This window comes from Rattus rattus, chromosome 4 (genome assembly GCF_011064425.1).
Source record: "Rattus rattus isolate New Zealand chromosome 4, Rrattus_CSIRO_v1, whole genome shotgun sequence".
Lineage (NCBI taxonomy): Eukaryota > Metazoa > Chordata > Mammalia > Rodentia > Muridae > Rattus > Rattus rattus.
The window spans coordinates 175,380,547-175,405,256 of record NC_046157.1 but is presented as its reverse complement, the minus strand read 5'-3'; the positions used below and the strand labels follow the sequence as shown (position 1 = coordinate 175,405,256).

Below are 24,710 nucleotides of genomic sequence, written 5' to 3'. Positions count from 1 at the left end.
AGAGAATTTTGATTTTTTTCTTTCAAAAAAGACTGAATTTTAAAGCGCTGAAACTTTTAAAATTTGTAGGAATTTTAAGTTTGTAGTATAGTTTACATTACATGTTTACATATATTTATAGCTTATGTTACATATTTATATTTATTTATATGATAGCTTGAGGATGAACAAAATTGGAAAGGTTGTTCGTTGTTCAATAGCCTATTGATTGAGCAAGTTGACAAGGGGTCAATTGTGCTGGCTAGCTTTATGTCAACATTGGAGAAGCTAGGGTCGCTTTGGAAGAGGGAAACTCAACTAAAAAAAAAAAAAAAAAGCCCACTAATGGCCATGTGAACAGAGCTGAGGTGAGTCTTCTTGACTGGTGAGCGATGGGGAAAGGCCCAGCTCACTGCGGAGGGTGTCATCCCTGGGCTGGTGGTCCTGGGTACTCTAGGAAAGTAGGTGAGCAAGGCGTGAGGAGCAAGCCAGTCAACAGCACCCCTCCATGGCTTCTGCAACTGTTCCTGCCTCCAGGTTTCTGTCCTGTTTGAGTTCTTGCCTACTTTTCTTTGGTGATGATCAGTGATGTGTGGAAGCCTTTCCTCCACAAGTTGCTTCTGGTCTTGATGTTTAATCACAGCAATAGTGACAACTCTAAGACAGTGAGATAGCCAGTCGTCTGTGTAGTAGTGTGATAGCTGGTCCTCTGTGTGAAATAAATAATACTTTTAATCTTTTTAATAGTAAGATGGTTATTTTTCCCTACCTCTTTGCCATTTGGATTTCCCTCACTTGTGAATTGATAATTCGAAAGCATTTTCTCCTCAAATTATCTATGTATTGTCCAGCCATCTTTCCAAACTTCTTTCCAAACAGCTCTGCAATACTTTCTCATTACCACATGGTTTCTCCTGCTTCAGTTATCCCTTTGTGATTTCCACATACCTCTAGGCGTCAAGGTCTTTGGTTTTGTTTTTAGCTCTCCCTTCTCATCCTCTCCCTCCTCCTCCTTTTCTTCTTCCTCCTCCTTTTCTTCCTCCTCCTCCCTCTCCTCCCCCTCTCCTCCCGTTCTTCTTGTTTAGCACGTTGTTACTTTCTAGTATCAAACAAGGATGCAGTGTATGCCTAGACATAATCTTTATCAAAATAGAAACAAAGTAAAGATACACAGATTAAAAATGTTTATCTGTGACACACCAAATGGGAACACCTAAGGAGGGACTGTTTAGTGAAATATTTAACGGTTTAGGGCTTCATACATCTATCCCTTCTAATCACTCCTCTCCGCTCTAAACAAGGCATTTATCCCAGGCTCTAGGTCTTGTTAATGTGAGCAGCTTCATATGTTACACAATTAGCATCCGTCTGTGCCAGCTAACATGTCTCCCAGATTCATCAACATTCTGTGTGACAATTTAAACTGTGGCCCAGCACAGCAACCCATTAGCTTACAATGTATCCATCATGTTTCCTGTTGGCAGAGACGCATGCTGCCCCCCTGTCGGACTACCCTACCACAAGCAGGCCTGTACACGTCATTGGGAGCAACACTTTTCACCTCAGATAAACTAGATAGCTGATACTTATTTAACTTTTATTTTAAAAATCACCACAGAAGGCATTAAACACCACTATGGCAATCTCACAATGCCTTTTTGTGGTTGCTTCCCTCTTCTTATGTCTCCGCCCCCTTCCTCCCTTTCCTTGGGCCCTTGTTTGTAGCTTGACCTTCAGCCTCCTTCCTGCTTTGGGGGTCACAGACGTTCATTTGTCCCCGTTTCTTCCTTGGCACCCAGCTTTATCTTCTTTTGGTTCCCTTTCTAGTTTCCTAGGCTGCACACACATTTACACCCCTCATAGACACATGTACAAGCTAGGATCTGCGTGTGAGAGAGAAACTGTTGTTTTTCATCTTCCTTATTTGGGTCACTTCATTTTTTTTTTTTTTAAAGATTTATTCATTTATTATATATAAGTACACTGTAGCTGTCTTCAGATGCACCAGAAGAGGGCATCAGATCTCATTACAGATGGTTGTGAGCCACCATGTGGTTGCTGGGAATTGAACTCAGGACCTCTGGAAGAGCAGTAGGTGCTCTTAACCACTGAGCCATCTCTCCAGCCCGGGTCACTTCATTTAATAATTCATTATTAATGGTACCCTTTTCAGATCCATCTACTTCCCCAAAATTTCATAATTCCCATTTCCCTTATAGAAGTGCCGATATTTGAACAGTTATTTTTATCATGTAGAAACTGAAATTTTACATTGATTGACTAGAACTGGGCATTGAAGAGTGAAGAAGAAAGATGATCCAACTAAGTAGATAATGCAGAAAGCTCCCCCATGTGCGACAGCCTGGGCTAATTCACCTTTGCTATGGGTTGAGATCTGAATTACGGCTGTGCATGCGTATCAGGATGTGTCTCAGCGGTGCACATCTGCACGCAGTGTGATTGATTCAGCGGCAGTGAATTTTGTAGGTTTCCGTTTATTTCAGGTTTAATTTTTCAATCTAATTTTTAAATGGTGTCTTAGTTCATTTGACTGTTGTTTGATAAAAAAATACCCCGATGGAGGCAACTTAGGGGAGAAAGGTTTTAACTCATGATTCCCGGTGATAGCCCATTGCAGCAGGGAAGGGCAAATGACAGGGGCTTGAGAGAACTGGTCATATGTCAAAAAGCAGAGAGGAATACACTGATGAATGCAGGCTAGTATTCATCTCTTTCCTTCTCATATAGTCCACACCCCAAATACGGAGGACGTGCTTACCCACCTCCTAAGGCTGGGTCTTTAACATGGATGAGCACAATCAAGGCAATCCCCCACAGACAACCCCTCACAGACAATCCCCCACAGACAACCCACAGACAGACAATCCCCCACAGACAGACAATCCCCACAGACAATCCCCCACAGACAGACAATCCCCCACAGACAGACAATCCCCCACAGACAACCCCCCAGACAACCCCCCACAGACAATCCCCCACAGACAACCCCACACACACACAACCCCCACAGACAATCCCCCACAGACAATCCCCACAGACAGACAATCCCCCCACAGACAGACAATCCCCCCACAGACAGACCCCCCACAGATAATCCCCCACAGACATGCCCACAGGCCAACGGAATCTAGGCAATCCCTCACCGAGATAGACGATTCTAGCCTATATAAAGCCGACAGCTTTATACGAAACAGGTAGTCTTCTGGGCTGAGCTTTTGACACAGCACACGTAAGATGTAAATGCTTATACCTGCTTTATTATTATTTCAGTGTTTTTTCTCACCTCATTCTCATGTCTTTGGTCATAAAAGGTTTCTATGGGATTTGATGGAATTAATGGTACAGGCTTCAGGAGAAATAGTCTCTAAGCTAAGTTCTTAAAAATTCCCACACTCACTAGTCAACCCATGTCACTGGCTGAGGACCTCTGAGCAGCAGTGGCAGTCCCAGCTTCTGTCCCCCCTGCTCCTGGAATTGCTATTTCTTGAGTTCCAAAGCCAATGGTCTTACCCCTCTGTACCACTTTCCCAGTTAAACACACACATATCCATTTATATTTTTATATCCTTCCTTCTCAATATAGTTAATACAATCATACAAGACAGCTAAGCAGATGTCACTTAGACAAGTAAGGCAAACCCACATCAGGTTCTAGAAAATGATCATGTCTCACCCACAGGTTACTGGGCTGAACACTTCGGCTCTACGAAAAGCGTGTTTTTAAATCGGATTGAATGGGAACATTTTGTAAGCAAGTCTTTATTTTTATCTTAAAACATGAACATCATGGGACAAACCTCTCTGTTTTATTTCTTCCTTTGACACTCTGTTGACTTCAGTCATTTGCAATAAAGACCGTCAAGGTTTAGTTGTTTATGCGTATGCGTCCATGCTTCTTTAGTAACTCGATAATTCACAAGTCCCACAGGGCCATTTTACATGTCTTCCCGGATGCCCCTTTTGAAGATGATATATAAACTGTCTGCAAGATGTTTGTGACTAAAGTGTGCCTATTTTTAGCTGTTCATTTACTACTCCATGTGTGTAGGGAACATAAAAACAACACCTGTATAAGGAAGGCTCAGGACTTAAGAAATCTGAGTCTGTAACACAAGCTTCACCCTTTTCTGTCCTGTCCCTTGCTTTCCCCAACCCCTGTTCATGTCAGATACTACTGTAGCTTACAGGGAGTGACGTGAAGCTTTTACTATGATCTACTGAGCACCACGTAGGGGAGGTATGTACTAGAACGCTAGGTAAATAGAAATATTCTCATACATTAAAATCAAATATGCATTTCGTATGGTAGACTTTTGAATTCAATGAAAATTTTTTAGTTTAATATTTCAATTCATTTTCAACACCAATAAATCCACTGCTAACTATACAAGCTACTACCATATAGCATACATATCCATAGTAACATTCTGCCATCCATAATCTCATTATATCTGTTCAGAATATTGAGTGATTTCAAAGGTTCGAGGAGAGGTGAAATATCTAACAAGAATATTTGAGATGAAAATCAATCCCGAATAGATCCCTAAACACGAGTCCTTTTGTGCACTGAAGTGAACATAAACCCAATATAAAGAAAATCCCGTCAGAGTGGCCTAATAGGCAAATGCTAATTAGTGCGTTCTGTTTGAAATGTTTCCAGAAAGGCTTGTATTGAGGGAGGCTTCTCAGTGCTGGTGAGTCAGCAGCTTATGCTGGCACATGCAGGAGCAGCCATCACGTCTGAAGGCTCTTTGCCATCTGCTATGTGACCTGGATCATCAAGGAGAAATACGCAGAGCTCTAAGGGATGTGTGACTCTATTCAGAGTGTCTCCTGACTCCTCAGATACAACTCTCTGTGGTTATATTTCAATGGCAAGACTGTTAAAAATAAAATAGTTTTTATACTTCATGGCGTCTCCACAGTCCGAGCACTGCCTGTTGGGCAGAAGGGACAGCCGTCAGTCTATTTGCCTCCCGGTGCCCGCCTGTCTCCTCCTCCACGCCTGACTTGTTTTGGCATAAATGGAAAAGCTGGATGTGGAAGGGTAGCTATGCTTTTGGAGATGTCTTCTCCTTAGATTCTCAGCAACCAAGTACTGGAGTCACGGCACCACGTTTAGGCAGCGTGCCTGCTCACAGAGCCTGGCCAGCACATGGGCACAGCAAAGTTCTAAGCACCTCATCCACCACCTGCACTAACCTCCGTAGCTCTCCTACCCTCGCTGCCAGTGTGGCTCAGGGTGAAATAAACGGTATGCAGTCCATGCCCTGTCAGTGTAACTGTGTCACGCTTTTTCTGAGAGTAAACGTGAAGGAGGGGCTGACGTTGAAGAGGTTCGCGGTCAGAAGGAGCTAGAAAACATAGTCGACTCTCATGGTCAGCGTTTACAAGATCACTTGAACACGTTGTTACTTCTTCAACTCAGCGGTAGGGAAAGAGGTACAGAGAGACTGCATAACTCACAGGAAACCACGTAACTTGTGAGTGGGAAACATCAAGCTCTCATTCAGTCCTTTCTTTAATCCTCCTCAGCTGCCTGTCTAAAATGTTAATGTTCCTACATTCTGTATTTGCAACACTGGCCAAGGTAATGAAAAATGAAGCCCTCATGACCATATATATATATATATATATATATATATATATATATATATATATATCACATATGTATAAAATTTATTGGATAGTTTGTGTATTTAAATTTCAAATGTTATTCCTTACCAGGCTTCCTGCTCTTCATCCCCCCTGCTTCTATAAGGATGCTCCCCCTCTCACCCACCCACCCCCACCTCAGCACCCTGGCATTCCCCTACACTGGGGAAAAGAGCCTTCACAGGACCAAGGGCTTCTCCTCTTATTGGTGCCAGACAATGCCATCCTCTGCTACACATGTGGCTGGAGTCATGGGTCCCTCCATGTGTACTCTTTGGTTGGTGGTTTAGTCCCTGGGAGCTCTGGGGGTTCTGGTTGGTTGGCATTGTTGTTCTTCCTATGGGGCTGCAAACCCCTTCGCTCCTTCAGTCCTTTCTTTAACTGCTCCATTGGGGTCCCCTTGTTCAGTCCTATGGTTAGCTGCAAGCATCCTCTTCTGTTTCAGTAGGGCTCTGGCAGAGCCTCTCAGGAGACATCCATATCATGCTCCTGTCAGCAAGCACTTCTTGGCATCAGGAATAGTGACTGGGTTTTGTGGCTGCCTGTGGGATGGATCCCCAGGTTGGACAGTCTTGTTCTACCCGTTGTCCCTGTATTTCCTCCTGTGAGTATTTTGTTCCCCCTTCTAAGAAGGACTGACACATCCACATTTTGGTTGTCCTTCTTGAGCTTCATGTAGTCTGTGGATTGTATCTTGGGAATTCTGAGATTTGGGGCTAATATCCACGGATCAGTGAGTGAACACCATATGTGTTCTTGTGTGATTGGGTTACCTCACTCAGGATATTTTCTAGTTCCATCCATTTGCCTAAGAATTTCATGAAGTCAATGTTTTTTATAGCTTAGTGGTACTCCATTGTGTAAACGTAGCACATTTTCTGTATCCATTCCTCTGTTGAAGGGTAACTTGCTCTCTGAATGTCACTCTGATGTGTGTTTCCAGGCTTGACCATTTGATACCGAGTAACCAATTGGTGCCCTTTCCCTGGGGAAACGATTTCTGCCCATCTCAGCACTCCTTGGCCGCCTGTAGCTCTTTGCACAGGGCTGAGGCCACATCCACGGCATGTCTATCTCCGTTGACCTTGCTCAGCTCACGTTTATGGACATAGCATCTGCTATTGCTGGGAGTCACGACGTCCCAGCATACTTCCTGACCTGCTCTTCTAACAGTCTCCCCCATCTTCTGCAATGTTCCTCAAGCCTTAGGTGTGGGAGCGCTTTGTAGATGTATCGGCTGGGGCTGGACTCCACAACTCCGTGCTCCGATTGGCTGTCGTTTCCTGCGGAGGGTCCCATCTGTTGCAAAAAGAAGTTTCCATGATGAGGTTGAAGGCTACACTTACCTGTGTTTATGAGAACAAATGTTTAGGGCGTGGTTAGAGATAAGTAAAGAGATATTGTAGGTTCTCCTGCAAGACCCGTGTCTTTAGTATCAGTGAGGAGTTGGGTAGGATCCCAGCACCCAGCTTTCTGTAGCTTCTGCTGCTGTTGACATCCAGCCTTAAATCCGTGGCGGTCAGATAGCATACAAGGTTTGCAAGGTTTAATTTCCTCAGATCTGCTGAGACTTGCTTTGTGTCTGAGTATGTGGTCAATTTTGGTGAAAGTTTCATGAGATGCTAAGAAGGAAGTACATTCTATGGTATCTGGTGAATGTTCTGTAAATACCTGTTAGGTTCACCTGATTTAGGAAGTTATCAACTCCACATTCCTGTTTAGGTTTTGTCTAGGTTACTTGTCTATTGGTGAGAGCGGGGTATTGAAGTCACCCACTATCAATGTGTGAGGTCAATATTTGATTTAAATTGTAGTAGTTTTCTTTTTTCTTTTTTGGAATTCTTTTCCTTTTTGATATTATTATTATTATTAAATCTTTTTTTTACAGTCCAGTCATTATCTGCCCTCCAACTGGTCCTCATTCTAGTCCTTCTCCCCTGTCTCCAAGAGGATGTCCCCCTCCACCCAATTTGGATGCTCTTGTGTTCGGTGCATAAATGTTTAGAACTGTAATGTCCTCTAGGTGGATTTTCCTTTGATGAGTATATAGGGACCTTCCCTATCTTTTCAGATTATTTTTTGCTTGAAGTCTCTTGTCAGATCTTAGAATGGTTGTACTGACTTGCTTCTTGGGTTCATCGGCTTGGAATATCTTTCCCCACCCTTCCTCTGGGTGATGCTTATTCTTGATGGGAATTCTTGGATGCAGCAGCACGGATCTTGTCCTTGTATCCAGTGCTATTCTGTGTCCTTTTCCTGGTAGAATTGAGATGGTTAATGTGTGCTGCACATGCACAGGTGTGGAGGTCAGGGGACACAGCTTGTAGGTATCCGTCTGTCCTTCTGTATGCGGGTCTTCAAAAGAATCATGTCAAACCAAAGAACCCAAGCCTCTGAATATCTCGGAAGTCAGTTGTGGATGGCACATCACATATATTGGAGGTTTTGAGCAGTCTCTCATTTTGAGTAGAATTTGCTGAAATGTTTCAGATTTTTTTGTACTCTTTGTCATGGCTTTGGCGGGTGCCGTTAATTAGAGTCTACATGCTTTGGAATATAATATAGTGACTGAGTAATATACATAGTTTTCACATTTTATGTGGCATTAAAGTAAAATAAAAAAACCAATGAATAAAATTCCTGAAATATTTTTAACCGTAGCTAAATGCAAAGCCATTGTTTCTGTACTCCCTTTGATTTAAAAATCCATTCTGTAGAAATGCTGTCTTCACTCTAATGGGATCTTGAGCTATAAGCAGAATAAAGGAAATTTCATATAATGAAGTATACAGCACTTCAAGCGCTTGTGTTGATGAGACTTTTGTATGTCAAGGGCATTATATTTAAAGTGTGAATTTTATCACCACATTAAAAATTACCTAACCATGCACTAATACATAATTGTTCTTTTTGCTGAGTATTGCTCTATTTGTAGACTGGGGGAGGTTATTGCAAAGGTCAGCTTTACTTAAAAATACTTATTTATTTGATATATGTATATATTTATTTATTATTTATATGAGTACACTGCAGCTGTCTTCATGCACACCAGAAGAGGGCATCAGATCCCATTACAGGTGGTTGTGAGCCACCGTGTGGTTGCTGGGATTTGAACTGAGGACCTCCGGAAGAGCAGTCAGTGCTCTTAACCGCTGAGCCATCTCTGCAGCCCAACGAAATGTATATTACATTTGTGTTCATGTGTGCTGCACATGCACAGGGACGAGTGTGGAGGTCAGAGGACAGCTTGTGGACATCCGTTCTTTCCTCTATATGGGTCCTGTGGACCAAACTCAGACAATCAGTGTTCGTGGCAAAAGCCTTTTCCCACCAAGCTCATGAGTACTCTTACTCATTAGAAAGAAGGCACTGCTAGTCAAAGAAAACATACACATTATCTTCTATTAAATAAATTGAGCTTTCTTTCATTCAACCGTATTCCAATCACTCCTTTTTCTTTTTCATTTTGCCTCAACAGGCTGAATTGAATGATGCAGCTGACCCTTTCAGCTCAAAGGCCGCACCAAACTCAGAAGCTTTCTCCAAGTACATCGGGTGGAGAGTCGCTAAGACTCTCTCCGAACTCTTCTTCCCCTCTCTGGATGTCTCTGCCCTCCCTCAAAAGACGCCCGTGGAAACAGACCTGCAAAGGAAACGCACCATCAGCAAAAGGCAGCCCGAAAAAAAGAGAGTTGTGCGCATTGTTATGAAGTAAGTGAAACGGGGTCTCATTGCTCTGTGTGTGTGTGTGGGGGGGGACAGTTCACAGGCACAGACAGTATAATCAAGGGCATTTCCTGAACCCAGTTTCTCCCTTTTACTTATCCCGAGCCAGCTCCTCCTCAGAAGGCAGCAGCTTCCTCAGGAATTATCTTTTCCTACTTAAAACAGAATCAGTACAAAATGCAAATCAATGTTAAGGTGATTCTTGTGTAGGAATACAAGTTAAAAAAGAAAACTACACACACTTGATGTTTAGACGCTCAAGACTTTATTTTTAGATGTGTTTGTGTGTATACATATCTATACATATAATGTGTGTTAAATTCATGTACCCTCATAGTCTCAAACAGTAATAATCTGGTAAATTGCAAGTATAAGGATAATATATTTTATGCCTCAAACACTTGTGAATATCTTTAAATTTACTTCTAATTTTACTTTAGAATAAATTTACTTCTCAGGAAAACGTAGACATGGGATAGGTTGATGTAGGCGAGTGGTTTTCAATGTGTATCTGACGTATCTGCAATGATATCACCAGGGCCTTGAGATGCTTATTACTAATGTACTTAGATATTCCCCCTACTTTACTCCTCTGACATATTACAATGAAGAATCTCAGCGTGGATCTCACAATGTGTGTGACCTACATTGTTTAATATGCAAAGCTTTATTCTAGACAGGAAGACTTTATTTTTCAACCCAGCTCATTTAAAGAATATGTCATATATATTTTTTGCTATTAATTTTGATGAGCTCCACAGAGGACTCATATGTATTAATATTTTTAACAATTCACATTTGATATCTTAACCCTTCCTTGAGCAGGATATTTACCGAAGACCGATTATGGTTAGACTGTACTTCAAACCGGTGTTTCACACACCCCATTCTTCCAATAGCACACTCCTTCTCTGTATTTCAGAAATGATGGTTGGCTGCCCTTGTTCTGGGTCATTTTCCTGTATATCAGTCTTCTGCTTCTGGTTGGCTCTGAGCAGAGTGGGGAAGCCTAGCCGGTACAGCTCGCTGCTGATAATGTATCTACGAATTTGGATCCAAGGACGCCTTTTATTCACATTGCTACAAATGACTCTCCATTAGTATTCATCTTTATTTACTATCCGACTGAAGTATTTCTGGTTTTTTAAAATGTTTACCGAATATTTAAAGAATACTGTTCCGCCTTCCCAAACGAGAGGTGACTGGATGTGCACATGAGCACGGGTTGGAAATGGCTGCTTCTCTTCTTTAGTAATACTTTAACTTCCACGTTCACCGCTCAGTACTCCAGCTCGTCTCTAGTGTAAACTTCTCCTTATTCCAGCATCTCCCAGTTGTTCCTCATGTGTGTTCCAGGCTGCGACGTTGAGTAGATTAATTGGCGTAGACCCTGAGTAAATTCTCTTAAGAGATTTGTCTCCTGGATAAACAATTGTATTAAGTATGAAAGATTTATTTCTTCTTTCTTGGCTTTTGCTTCTTTCCTCTCCCTTAGGTGTTTGTTATTTCAGTATCTCTCTGAAAAATAGATTAGTGTCCTAGGTGTAGGCCTCTCTTTCTCCCTGTCTTTACTCAGAGTTGTCCCTTGTTTATCTGTTACTCGTGACACTGGCTTTTGGACTACGTTTTCACACTCTTTAGTTGGATTTGTGAAAATCCGTTTGTCCTGTTTATTTCACTAGAGCTATGACAGTGTTGGTGGATAGAAAAGGACCTGTTGGTCAAGCATAAGCAACAGCAAAGGTATCTATCCATCCATCTATCATCCGTCCATCCGTCCATCTGTCTGTCTGTCTGTCTATCTATCTATCTATCTATCTATCTATCTATCTATCTATCTATCTATCTATCTCTATCATGTATCTATCTATCTATCTATCTATCTATCTATCTCTATCGTCTATCTATCTCTCTATCGTCTATCTATCCATCCATCATCTATCTATCCATCCATCATCCATCTGTCTGTCTGTCTATCTATCTATCTCTCTATTTCTATCTCTATCTATCCATCTATTTCTATTTATCATCTATCTATCATCTATCTATCATCCATCATCCATCCGTCTGTCTATCTATCTATTTCTATCATCTATCTATCTATCTCTATCTATCTCTATCTATCTATCATCTATCTATCCATCCATCTAGCATCCATCCATCTGTCTGTCTGTCTATCTATCTATCATCTATCTATCCTTCCATCTATCATCTTCCATCTATCATCTATCTATCTATCTATCTATCATCTATCTATCCATCCATCTATCATCCATCCATCTGTCTGTCTGTCTGTCTATCTATCTATCATCTATCTATTTTTCTAACAGAATAGCTGTTAAGTAGTAAACTGTCACACAAAGCAAAACACATTATAAAGGACAACGGATGAGAAAGATCTAGATGTAAACACACATCTATTCAATATTAGAACTTCTAAACATCTGAAGCCAATATTGATGAACCAGATGACAGGAAGGGACAGAAATACAATGATAAGACATATTTCAATATCCGACATTCAGTAATAGATAGAAGTATCCAGTAGGTCAATATGAATAAGTTGGGTTTGAGTAATACTAGATCAAATACATACAACAGATACATGAACACCCCCGTACCCAACAATAGTAGAATTTAAAGATTTCTTTTCCGATTGCCATGGAGTCTTTTCTGAGTTAATGTAACACAAATAATCTTTAAAAAAATCTAAGAAGAATAAGAAAATATCAAGTCTGCTATTTTTTCTCGAACTAACATAACAAATCTAGAAGCCAAAGCACAAATATTGGAGATTTTATATGTTTGGGAATGAAAATACTTTCGAATAACAGTTGGATCAAAATATAAATCAAAAGATGATTAGCACTTAGAAACAAAACCAAACTACAGCACACTACAAGTTACAGGCAGAGCTGGAGGAAGGGCAGGGCTTTTCTTTGGGACCTGACAGTAAGCAGAGAGCTGAGAAGTTCCTCTGGTGCCTCAGTGTTCCAGAGCACTCGGACTTCAGGGCGGAAGTCCGGAAATGCACTTCCAAGGGAGAACTGGGAGCTCCCACGCTGAAGAATCATTTCAATGAATTTATTTTTAGAGCAAAATTGAAGACAGAATTGTAGTTTTGGCTTAAAATTACTCAAAATTTTTGTCTTTTATACATTTGTAAGCACACATCTTTACTTACATGATCAATAGAATTCCCTTCTTATGAAAATTTTTCAAGAGGAAATTGATCCCTTTGGTTCTATGTGCTAGGCTGGGGGTGGGGTGCTTCCAGGTTAGTGGGACGTGTCATTAGACACATGCATTGTGTGCCCCTGGGCATTTTTTTAAAATGGAAAAAAATATCATTACGACTCTTTGCTGCTTCATAAGAACTGCAGATGGAAACTAAGGTATATAACCCTTCCGCTTCAAAGCACAGTGTTCTCCATTTTCTCTCCTTGTCAATAAAAGCATCTTGCGTGTAACTGAAGGCTGAAAATTTATAGCCCCTAAAGCAAGTTAGAAAAACAAACTTTTCATTTCTAGACTCATTTGTGTCCCAGTTTCTAAAGTCCACGTTTTCATGCTCACACCTTGAATCTGAAAATTCACGATGGTCTCCGTATAAATGAAGACTGGGACACTGGTAACTTAAAGCTCTATCGTTCATAATCCTTGGCTGATCAATACTCTGAGGACCTCATTTATTCGCAAACGACTAGACCAGGCTATGACGGGCAAACCTGGTGAACGCCGACTGTCAGCTTCTGCTGCCGCTCCGGCAGATGTCACGCCACCGTGAATGGACGGATGACCAGGGTGGACCTGATTTCTCCCTGAAACTCCTTCACAGAGGATCTAGCTCAGCTCCAAAGTGTCATTTAACCAATGGCGACAAGGTAGGAAGGTGAACTCTACATTTCCCTCAGACTGGGAAAATTCACTACAGGAGGAAAAAGAGACCTAAAAGGAGGATCTCTACAGCAGCCAAAGAGAAGCCAGAGGGACCGTCATGGCTCGCCGTAGCCCACTGGTGAATGCGTAGAGATCTGCAGAAGAAACAGCCTGCGCCTCAGCACTGATTTCTGTAAGAAACACGGCCTTTCCGCTCTTCCAGTTTCCAGCAAACATGAAAACCCTTTTCAGTGCACAAACAAATTTCTTAGTTTCTTAATTTATTAAAAAGCTAATTGTCAAAATAATTGTTGAGTTATTATTAGTTACCCATATTTAGTAATCTTTTTATTCATAAATAATTCCCTTAGTTTTAAAATCACCGTACGGTCAAGGCTGGTCCCCACTGCTTGCGCTAAAGTCATCCTCTCCCTCGGCCTTCTGGTGCTAGGATTGCAGATGTGCACTGCCACCCCGGCCAGCCGCCAGCCATCGGAAGTCTGGTATTAGCTGCACAAGGGATCCTGGATATGCCAGGAACTTGAAATCTGGAGCTTTGAGACATGCCCATTTCCACAAACACAGGTAGCCATCGAAACATTTGTAGAACAACTTTCATGAAGGAAGAGACCTGGACCTTTCCTTAGTCTTAGGTAGTGAGCTGTCAAATGATCGATGATGAATTCTGTTTCCCAGTGGACACTCACGCTGTCCTTGTTCAGTGTTCCCTTGGGCGTACTTTCCTCCAACAAAGACACTGAGATTTAGAGATGTGATTAGTCCAGAGACCATGTTGATGTCCATGGTCTTCTGTGGACAAGGAAGCTTCATTTGCTGTGGTGTCTATGACTGCAGATTCATAACTGAGGATGAGAGACAGTGAAGACTACTGTGACGACCTCTTCCCCCACTCCATTCTCCCACAAAAAGGAGCAGTGCAGACAGGAAGCTATGAAGAGAGTCCTTAAAACCCCGATAAACATGCCGAAGTGCAGCTCCTCACTTTCCGTGGCTTCTGGCGGGAGGGTGGAGAAGGACTGGGGTTTCTTTAAGGGACTTTAACTGGGAGTCTGACTGCGCTCCAGTGAGTATCTAGGCCACACAAGTAGGACTTGGTGGGAGGTGAGGTTAGTTTGTTTAGCAGGGATGCAAGGGTGGGAGCATAAACCTGGGAGGAGTGGGAAGTGAGTGTGACCAGGATGCATTGTATAAGATTCCCAAATAATCAATAAAAAATATTATGTTGAGGTAAAATGCGATTTGCCTAAGGGTTCACAGCTGTTCACTCTGGAATACAGATTTAAATAAAGATGTTCTGACTCCAATACACCATGCTCTTTTTCTTCCCCTCCCAGCGAATGCCATTTGAGTTAAAAGGTGCTAGCAATTGTTAGAGAGCTTGCCTTCAAACCATAATAAATGCAACCCTTCCTTATGTTTCTTTTCAGTTCCTGCCTTTTGACTTTGAAAACATGACATTGATTAGGACACACATCTTGAGTAAGCTCTGAACATCTCCAGTTCATCAACAGGGCATTTATGACATTTTCTAATTACCATGATTCTTGCGAAGCCAGTGGGGAATCTGATACATGGATAGAGTTTAAAAGGAGAGTCCCAAGGATGAATTGGTCTGTTAATATCTTCCAGGCTTCCCTCTACTTCTCTGAACAAATCTGCTTATTTCTGTTCCATATAGGGAACAAGGCACAAGACACACTTTATCTGACTTTTGACTTGTAATAATTGCACGTACCAAATGTGATGGCCAGACCAAGGCAGACATGTTTATCTTGTCATGCCTTCAAGTTGTCAAGCTGTCAGGCACCTCTCTTTTAACTGTTCATAAGACACAACAGGTGATGATGAACCGTGACATCCTATTGTGCCGGGGAACACCAAAACCTGTCCCCTCTCCCTGTCGGGACACAAGGGCCCCGACCCCTATGTCCCCTCCCCTTAACTCATCTTCATTCTATACTCAGATAAAACCAAGTCAGCTTAACCTAACATCCCCCATTGCACCCGTTCTCTTGAGAAGCTCATCCTTCTCGGCAGACAGTCTTCTACTGTCCAGGGACCACATTTTCCCCCACCCATTCCTGCGTGAGGACCCGAGTTGGTTCTCTGTCTTTGCTTTCGTGATAGCACACCAAGCAGGTGCACACACAGACCCTGGGGCGCTGAGTTCACGGGCAGATTCACATCCAGAAGAGTAGAGCGGGACCTGACAGCGCATCTGTCTGTAAGTTTGGAAGCACTGTCCTCTGTGGCCACACCGTCTGCATTTCCACCAACACCGGGAGAGTTCACTTTTCTCCCTGTCCTTGTCACTGCTAGGCAGCCTTTCCCTTCTTTAGCACGGCCGTGCTAATGGAGTAAGATGACCTCTTATCTGCGATTGGCTCAATTTCTTGATGACTAATGCCTTCATGTGTTTAGAAACCTGTTGTGCACTTGTGTCTCTTCTCTCGAAGACTGTCTATTCAGATTACCAGTGTATTTTAGTTAGATTTTTTACTTCTATCTTAACATTCTTAGAAGTCTTTTTACATAGTTTTAAACATTAATCCTCCATCAGGTGAATAGTCTACAGATATTCTCTGCTGCTGTCTCCTGATTGTGTCTCTTGCTATGGGAAAGCTCAGTTCGATGAGATTCAATGCACCTGATTTCTATTTAGCTGTCTGTGCTTTTGGGGTTAAATCTAGAAGACCATTGCCAAGGCCATTTGTCTTGCAGCGTTTTCCTGGTTCTGTTTCATAATTTTAGGCATTATACTATGTCTTTACACCATCTTTTTTTATTTTGAGGAGAAGGGTCACAGTTCAGTCCTGTCCATACGGGCATAGATACTTCTTTTAATTTTTTTATTCATTATTTATGTGTGTGTTTCTGACTCGTGTGTGTGCGTCATATGTGTGCAAGATCCCAATGAAGACAGCAGAGAGCATCAACTCCCTGGAACTAGAGTCGCCGTCAGTTGTGTATGCTGAGGGCTGTACCACGTCCCCAGCAAGAGCAGGAGCCGCTCACGGCCAAGGAACCTTTTCCAGCCTCAGAACTGGGTATTCTCGATGTGTTGGACACTACAGCATGCCATATACACTATGGTCATTTATACATACGTATGTACATACATACATACATACATATATACATACATACATACATACATACATACATACCTGTTTCTGTTGCTGTGATAAAACAAACAAAAGCAGCATTGTGAAAGAAAGGGTCTATGTGGTTGATAGGGACATTATCAGGGGTCACCAAGGCACCCAAGCCAATGCTGCCCACAGGCTTGCTCATTTTATGTAACCCAGAACCACTTGCCTAGGGATAGTAACGCCCATAATGGGCTTTGCCCCCATAATGGGCTTTGCCCACCCTTATCAATCAATCCAGAAAATGCCCCACATATATGCTCAGAGCTAATCTGATAAAGACAACTCCTCAATTGAGGCTCACGTTTTCTGGACAATTCTAGTTTCTGTTAAATTGGCAAAACCCAACCAGCACGCATTCTCAGAAATTTATGAATCAGGCAGCACATCAGATATTAAGACACAAATAAGATAATAATGATACTGTTTTATAATAATCACTTAAGAAGCTGGAGAGATGGTTCAGTGTTAAGATCACTTGTAGCTTCTGCAGAGGACCTGGGCTTGGTACCCACACCCATACAGTGGTTACAACGATCCCTAACTCCAGTTATGGTGGGATCTGATGCCCTCTTCTGACCTTTGTGGGCACCAGGCACGCACATGCTTGCACATGCATATCTGTAGACAAAACACTCATATACATAAAATGATATGAATATTTAAATTAATAACTACTTAAAACTTTAAAACCATTCGTGATCACACGTAATATCAACTCTGTCTTCTGACAGCTGCTTTTTAAAAATTGATTTTAATAAATTAGCTCGTTTCTCTATGCCGTAGGAGTGTAGCCCTAAAAGAGTTGTATGGTGCTGTAAGGTCTGTTCTGAAGAGAGGAATGTAGGTAACGTGCCTACACACTCCAGTTCCTGATTTTCTTGTTCAGTCATTACTAGATTTTCTTAAGTACTTCTTTATAAAGCACTACAAAGACCGTAATGAAGAGCAAGCGAAAAGCACCTCACATTTCTGCTTGTTTTGCTTCAAGATACAACTTGCTAGGATCCTTCAGAGAACACACAACGTTATAATGACTCTGCTTTTATATCTTGCTTCTGCCTAGTTAAAAACAGTTTATTCCACCCCGTCCTATGTGCTTTCGTGTATAGACTTTATGGTTGTGTTAGGTAGGATTCTCTACAGGAACCTGACCAAGAGACTACCCATATGTTACAAAAGTGGACTGGTTTACATGAGAGGGGTTGGGTAGCTCAACAATGGGCATTCATACCTTAACTCCATGGAGCTGGATTCTTAAGTCTCAGCCTGGCCTGGCACTGAAAACTGGAAGGTTCGTGAAGACTTGCTTGCTTGCTTTCAGTCCAGTGCAGTGCTGAAGGGGCTGGAGGCTGAAGCAGCCATAGTGGTGACCGCAGCAGCAGCACGAAGGGAGAGAACATATACACTCACAGAAACCAATGTAGACAAACAACGTGGCTTGGTACTCAGACCTCTATACCTGGGTCACGCACTGAAAGGTGCAACATTCAGAGAGAGGGTCCTTCCCTCTCAGGCAGTCCTTTCTGGAAATATCCTCATACACCCCCTTAGGAGTATTTCTCTTAGTTAAACTCAGGTCTCATCACATTTACAACATTAACCACAGTGGTTATGCTGGGCAGATTTACTAGGAAAAGTAAAGTGGAGATTTCCGAAGTCCACACAGCCGATCTCGGTTGTTGACTAGAGAGAAGTAAAGAAGGCAGGAAAGGGCTTCTTCAGAGAGTGGGCTTTTGCGTCTTGTCTCTTGTGAGATGTCTGAGTGATAAGAAACCAACTATTATTTTAGATCAGTCTTGCAACATGCTGAAACTTCTGGGATTTGGAGTGCCCATAATTCTTCCACATACTGCTTGCCCCCGCCCCCCTAGACGCAGTAATTCAGATCCTGAATCAGGTCATAATTCTACTTTCAGCTCTTTGAAGATCCCCACCCCAAATATCTGGACCATTTACAGGACCATCAGTGTATAAATGCACTATTTAAAATTTTATTTGTGTGTGTGTGTGTGTGTGTGTGTGTGTCTGTGTGTCTGTGGATATGTGCACATGGGTGCACATGCTTGTGGAGGCCAGAAGAGGGCGCCAAAGCTCCTGCAGCTAGAGCTTCGGTGCATGTGAGCCACCCAGCACGAGTGTTGAAACCTTGGTTATCTGAAAAAGCAGTGTGTGCTCTTAACCACTCAGCTACCCCTCCAGTCTGTCAATGCTCTCTTTTACCCGTCACACACTGATCTTTTGACTAAGTCCTAAAGCCACCTCCTCCATGGGAAATCACAGACCACTGTGGTTTGGATAATTGACTTGATTAGTGATGCTGAAGACACTGCTGTACACTCGTCGGCCATTTGAACAACCTCTTAGAAAAATGCCTTCAGATCGTCTTTGCCAATAATCAAGTTTTGTCTGCAGATCTTAGTTTCAGTTTATAAAAAAAATGCTTTATGGTTGAATTGTATGAATTCCTTACCTATTTTGGATATTAACCGTCCGTTTTGATTTTGAAATTACAGTTGGATTATAACATTTACCTCTCCCCCTTTCTCCTCCAGGCCCTGTCACAACCTCCTCCCTACTCTCCTTTAAATTCATGACCTCCTTTTCATAATTGTTACTGCATGCATATGTGTTTGTATATACATATATTTTTCTTAAAATAACTCGTTGAGACCACATAATGTTACTTGTATGTGAATTTTCAGGGCTGACCTTTGGCACTGGACAGAGAATGTGTGTGTTCTTTCCTGGGGAGGAGCACCTCCACCTCATCTAGCTTTTCTCTGTTTTTTTTTTTTATTGTTTATTATATGTGTATAATAAACCCCACCCCACCCCACCCCAGGGCTGGCATTTTATGTTTTGGCTTGCTGTGTAGTTTTGCAGATCGACATGGTTTCATTTCTTCATCCTGTTGGGACTGAGGTGCTGTGGGGTGAAATCCACTGATCAAATGGTTCTCCATTCCTCTATTCTCACCAGGTGTCTTAGCATTACCACAGTTTGCCTTGTATGTGAACCTCCCTGACTTTGTTACAGCTACTAATACTGTTTTAGTTGCTGAAACAGAGCCTTGATCTCAGCAGGAACTTTTGTTTTGCAGCAGTGGGACCACTCCATAGCTTCAGTTCCCACTTGTCATCATAAATGCTTTCCTTCAAAACCACTGTCGCCCTCTGAACTCTTCATCAAGAGTGGGATGGTGTAGAATTCTAAACACTACACAGGTATTAACATGATATTAATGAGATAGAAGAAATTTTATATTTCAAATACAGATGAACTAGAATCAAGATGGCCCCTTTACGGGACAACAACAGAAACGAAGTCTACATGTTTTGTATTTTATTTTTCATATCCTCCTTGGTCTGCCAGAGAAAAGGAAAGTATTGGGCTTGTTATAAGATATTTTCGCAGTAGTTTGCAAGCATTTGTTACCTTCTTGGTTAGGAGAGAAAGCTTGGCTGGGGCACTGATCAAATTTTTACAATTGTTCTACCTTTCGAGCTCTCAGAAAACATGAAGCCAACAATGTTCAGGTCTTGATGTTTTCCTCTTTTAAATACTTGATAGAGTCATGTTGTGGTATAATTAAAAAAGGTTTCTTTTATCCCATGTTAGTGAGGGCATTGTAGGGCCACATGGCATCTGTGGGATATTTTCATCTCAGTCAACAAAGCATCTCGTCTGCTAAGCTCCATCCCATCTCACACTTGCCGATGGCTACTCTCTGAGCCTGACAACAATTTCTGTACCCATCTAGTTCCCAAGGCAGGTTGCCACCATGCCAGGCATACACACCCCAATTCTGTGCCAGGCCCAGTGTGTCCCGCCACCACTCATGCTCTTGAACTCAATTAAGTCACCACATGAAAGAACACACCACACAATAACCTCTGATCCAATTGATAAGATATAATTTGCCCATTTAAACAGCGCAAAATCCTGTACACACCCATCCCTTAAGAATATTCATAACAACCTGTAAATGTGCAGAGGGAAAACTTAACAACCACCTACAAGTTTTCTCTGCTGCTCTCCCTCCTCTCACTTCAGTCTCCTCCACTCTGAAACTTTTCTCCCACCCATTCTTTCTTCTCAAACAATAACAGGCCTCATTCTATCCTGTACCTGCCTTCACCTGCATGATGACATCAACCTACAGGGTCAGGTATTTGATCTCTGAGCATGAACTGAACAAGCACCTGTCACCTCTCAGGGTGAACGAGGTTCCAGTTAACCAGGCTTTACCACAGCCGACACCTGCTACAGGTGTGAATGGTAAGGGGAAAACAGCTCCCAAGAGAAGCTGGATTCCTTCACAGAGCACTCTGTGCAGGCATTGTGTGAGCTACCACCACACAAGAAAGAACGATAAGGAACCTCAGAGTAAAGGAAAAGTAAGCCTCAGCCAGGGGTATGTCTGCTAGCTTCTCGGCCAGATCCACACCCGTTTCTAGCCTATCTTCCCCATAGGATTCATTCAAAACTGTGTGCTCAAACTGCTGAGTTTCATGTACTTCTTCAGCCATCATTTACGGGACACTGCAGATATTCTTTCCCATGGGAACTTAAATTCAAGTTTATAAGATAGATGTTGGTTACAATCTCACGTGTCAAAACAAGCATATATGTTCAGTATCTGTAACAATGTGTACAAGGAGTGTGAGTTCACAGCACCATAGCAATGTTCAAGAGGGACGCACGTGTGTATGTGTGTGTGTGTGTGTGTGTGTATGCATGTGTAAACCATATAAAAGTATTCAGTGGGATGTTGAGGGGAGGTGTCTCCTCAGGAGGAAGACACCATCCAACAGAGGACAGAGAGTAGGAATTCCCAGTGGTGAAAGGTGGGTGATAGGACACTTAAGTACACAAAAGAATGATGCAGTTGGCCCATGCACCACAGGGGAAAAGACTTGGAGAAAGAAGCAGTCGGGATTTCTAGTTTCATCTTAGGCACACAAGAAGCACTTGGTGGTTGAGTGAGGAGTGACGTACGTGTGTGTGTGGGGGGGGGAGGGAGGGAGGGAGGGGGAGAGAGAGAGAGAGAGAGTGTTAGGTGACACTAGGCAAATGAACTTTAAACATAAATATCTTAAATAAGGCAATGGGGATACATTTGTTTTGAGTAATCTTGAGAACTTATGAAATAATTAAAAGTAATTATCTACTACTAGATGTAAACATTTAGATGTAGATATATAAATATATACTTATATAAAAGTATACATTTGAGATAAATTATCACATTATATACAGATTATTTACCTATACATGTGTGTATATGATATTACCATGTAGAAGAGAAATCTTTATCCCATGTCTATTGTAGCACTATCCCATTTAGATATAAAATGAAGAGAACCTAAGTGTCTATCAGTTGAGGGATTGATGAAGAAAATGTGGACACAGGAAAGCAGGATACTATTTGATAATAAAAGGGCTGAAACCTCGTCACATGCGGCAATGCGAGACAGTTATATTAAATGAAACAAGCCAGGCACAGAATGACCGATACTTCACAGGCTTGTTAGTATGAATTTTTCATAAAGAAGGTAAGGTTAGATCTGCACTTACCGGAGCCTGGGAAGACTAGAGGGAAGGGAATGTAAGAAAAGGGATTGATGAGTTTTAAGTTAGAGGTAAGAGAAAAAAGTTTGGATATGTTATTGAACAGTTCAGTGACTATAGACAACACCTACCGTGGGTATGGACACCTTAAAAAAACCGAATAAAATTTTGAAGATTTTCATTAAAATGATAATTGATTCAAGAGACGTGCATTTGTTGACCTGATTTATATATGGATGTATTCACATTTAAATTTCACAAAGTGACATATAAAATTTAATGTGTGAGTTGGAAAACGTTAAAAACAAAAAAATGATTATGGTAACATCCAAGATTGTGTAAGTACAAACTATTCTTATATTAATTGCATAATCATAATATAATCTAACCTATAAACAACACGAATGTATACATTATACTGGTCAAAGCAGAGGAAGAAGGCAGAAAGCTCTTGATATTTAAAGAAAAGGCAGTAGGATTCAGTAAGAAATAGATGAGAGGGAGGAAGGGGGAGAAAGGGGAGGGTGACGAGGGAGGGAGGGGGAGAGAGAAGGGGGTGAGGAGGAAGAGGGAGGGGGGGAGAAGAGGAGATGGGAGACCAGCCAGTCCAGCAGAGGCCCCAGTGAGAGAGGGAGGGAAGACAGAGAGGGGCGGTTGGGGCGGTTGGGGCGGCTGGGGCATTTGGGACAGAGAAGACATAACTTGGCTCTGGAACGCTCCGGATTTGAGGTAGTGTTTTTTGAGTCCCCTCAGCCAAGGTGTCACGTGGGCAGCGAGTTTCACAGTTCTGCAGCTCAGGAGGAAGTGTGGGCTGGAACGACGGACGGTGCCGATGGAGGGTGTGGGTGGAGCGGGTGCTGCCTTGGCAGAAGCACAGAGCAGGATGGGCGGTTGGGCTTGGCGCAATTTTTGAGGAATGCCACCATTCAGTGTCTAAAAGAAGGAGAGGGATCTAAAATGGTAAACCACACCTTAGAAACAGCCAAGGGAGTGGGAGAAAAACCTACGGTATTTTTTATAAAAATCTTGAGAAAAAAAAAAAAAAGCTCAGAAGTCCATGATGATCTTAAGCCACAGGACTGCTTTTAAAAAATAGTGTGTAGCCCACATTCTGTAGAGACGGCCCAGGCTCTGACAGAAGCTTCCTCTTTCAGCACCATGGACAGCTCATTCTGTTCCGTGAATACAGGGACCGCTGGAGTCATTCCAACAGCAAGGGCTCTCCCTTGCTCCCGTCTGCACAGTGGAAAGGTTCACAGAAGGAAAACATTGAGAGGGAAGCAGGAAAACTAACTGCAGATCTTTACCCCTTCCTAAACTCCTCCAAATCCATCCCCCAGTCTCACCCCTAGCTGGGCTACAGAGCATTTGCTGAGGCTTCTCACCCCCACTTTCTCCAGTGGATCACGCAGATTTCCCCTTCCAAACTTCCCTTCTCTCTCATTGATCTATCCCAGACCCCTACCCCAGAGGCACTCCCATCTACCCATAGGCCTCTCTGACCAGGGAACCAGGCAGGCTGAAGGTAGATATTGACCTCTTCCTCCACTCCTCCAAGTCTCTCTCCCTGGTCTCATCCCAGCTCTGTGGCAGACCGCCTGCTGAGGTGTTCCTCACCTCCTGTCTCTCTTCCCAGGGCACTAAGCAGATCCTGGCGGAACACCCTGCTTTCCTCCCTCCTGTGACCCACTCAGCCACGCTTCCCCCAGTCCATCCCCATTCCTACTTTTTAGCTCCCCATACCTAGAAACACATTTTACCAGGAACCTCCAATGGCCACACCCATCGGGATCCCAGAAAGTTTTCCTGCCAGGCAATACACAGTCATCACACTCTCCTAAGGACCAGGGAGCACAACAGAAACCAAGGGAAAACCATTCTTCCAACAAAGACAGGACCAGAGATCAGCACCAAGAATTATCAACAGATGCTCTACAAACTCTTAAGTGAGTACAGGTGCCAAATATAAATGCAGACAATAAGACATTCCATGGATAAAAAAACAAATTTAAGCAATATCTGTTTATAAACTGAGCACTATAGAAGACACTAGAAGAAAAAGTCCAACTTAAAGAGGTTAACCACATCCAAGAAAACACAATACAGAATCCCTGACCAGCAAATCAAAAGAGGGGAAATACACACACACACACACACACACACGTACACGTACACGTACACATACACGATAGACACACATAGAGACACACGCAGACACACAGATGCAGACAGATACACACCCACAATAAAATATCAGGAATCAACGAATGCTGCTCATTGGTTTCTGCAACATTGTTAGCCTCAATTCCCCAATAAAAAGACACAGATTAACAGATTGGATTAAAAAAAAAAAAGGGATGGGGATTTAGCACAGTGGTAGAGAACTTGCCTAGAAAGCGCAAGGACCTGAGTTCGGTCCCCAGCTCCGAAAAAAAGAACCAAAAAAAATAAATAAATAAATAAAAAAATAAAAAACAAACAAACAAACAAACAAACAAAAAAACAGGATCCAACCTACAACTTTATCCAAGAAACACACCTTAACACCAAGTAGGAAAAATTGTCTTAGTATAAAAGGATTGAAAAAAGATATTTCAAGGAAATAGGCCTAAGAAACAGGCTGGTGTTAACTGGCAAAATAGACTTCAAACATATCAGAAGAGATAGGGAAGGGCATTAGATACTCCTCAAAGAAAAAATCCACCA

At 42.3% G+C, this 24,710-nt stretch overlaps 1 protein-coding gene across 2 annotated transcripts in view; it reads left to right on the top strand.

Annotated features, from left to right (window-relative positions):
* The window catches only part of Tmem232 (transmembrane protein 232), a 218,003-nt gene that overhangs the window by 104,998 nt on the left and 88,295 nt on the right, over positions 1-24,710 (top strand). For both annotated transcript variants that reach the window (XM_032899639.1, XM_032899638.1), the window contains exon 11: positions 9,134-9,366. In XM_032899639.1, coding sequence (XP_032755530.1) covers positions 9,134-9,366 — 233 coding nt within the window. The remainder of the gene's footprint in view (positions 1-9,133; positions 9,367-24,710) is intronic.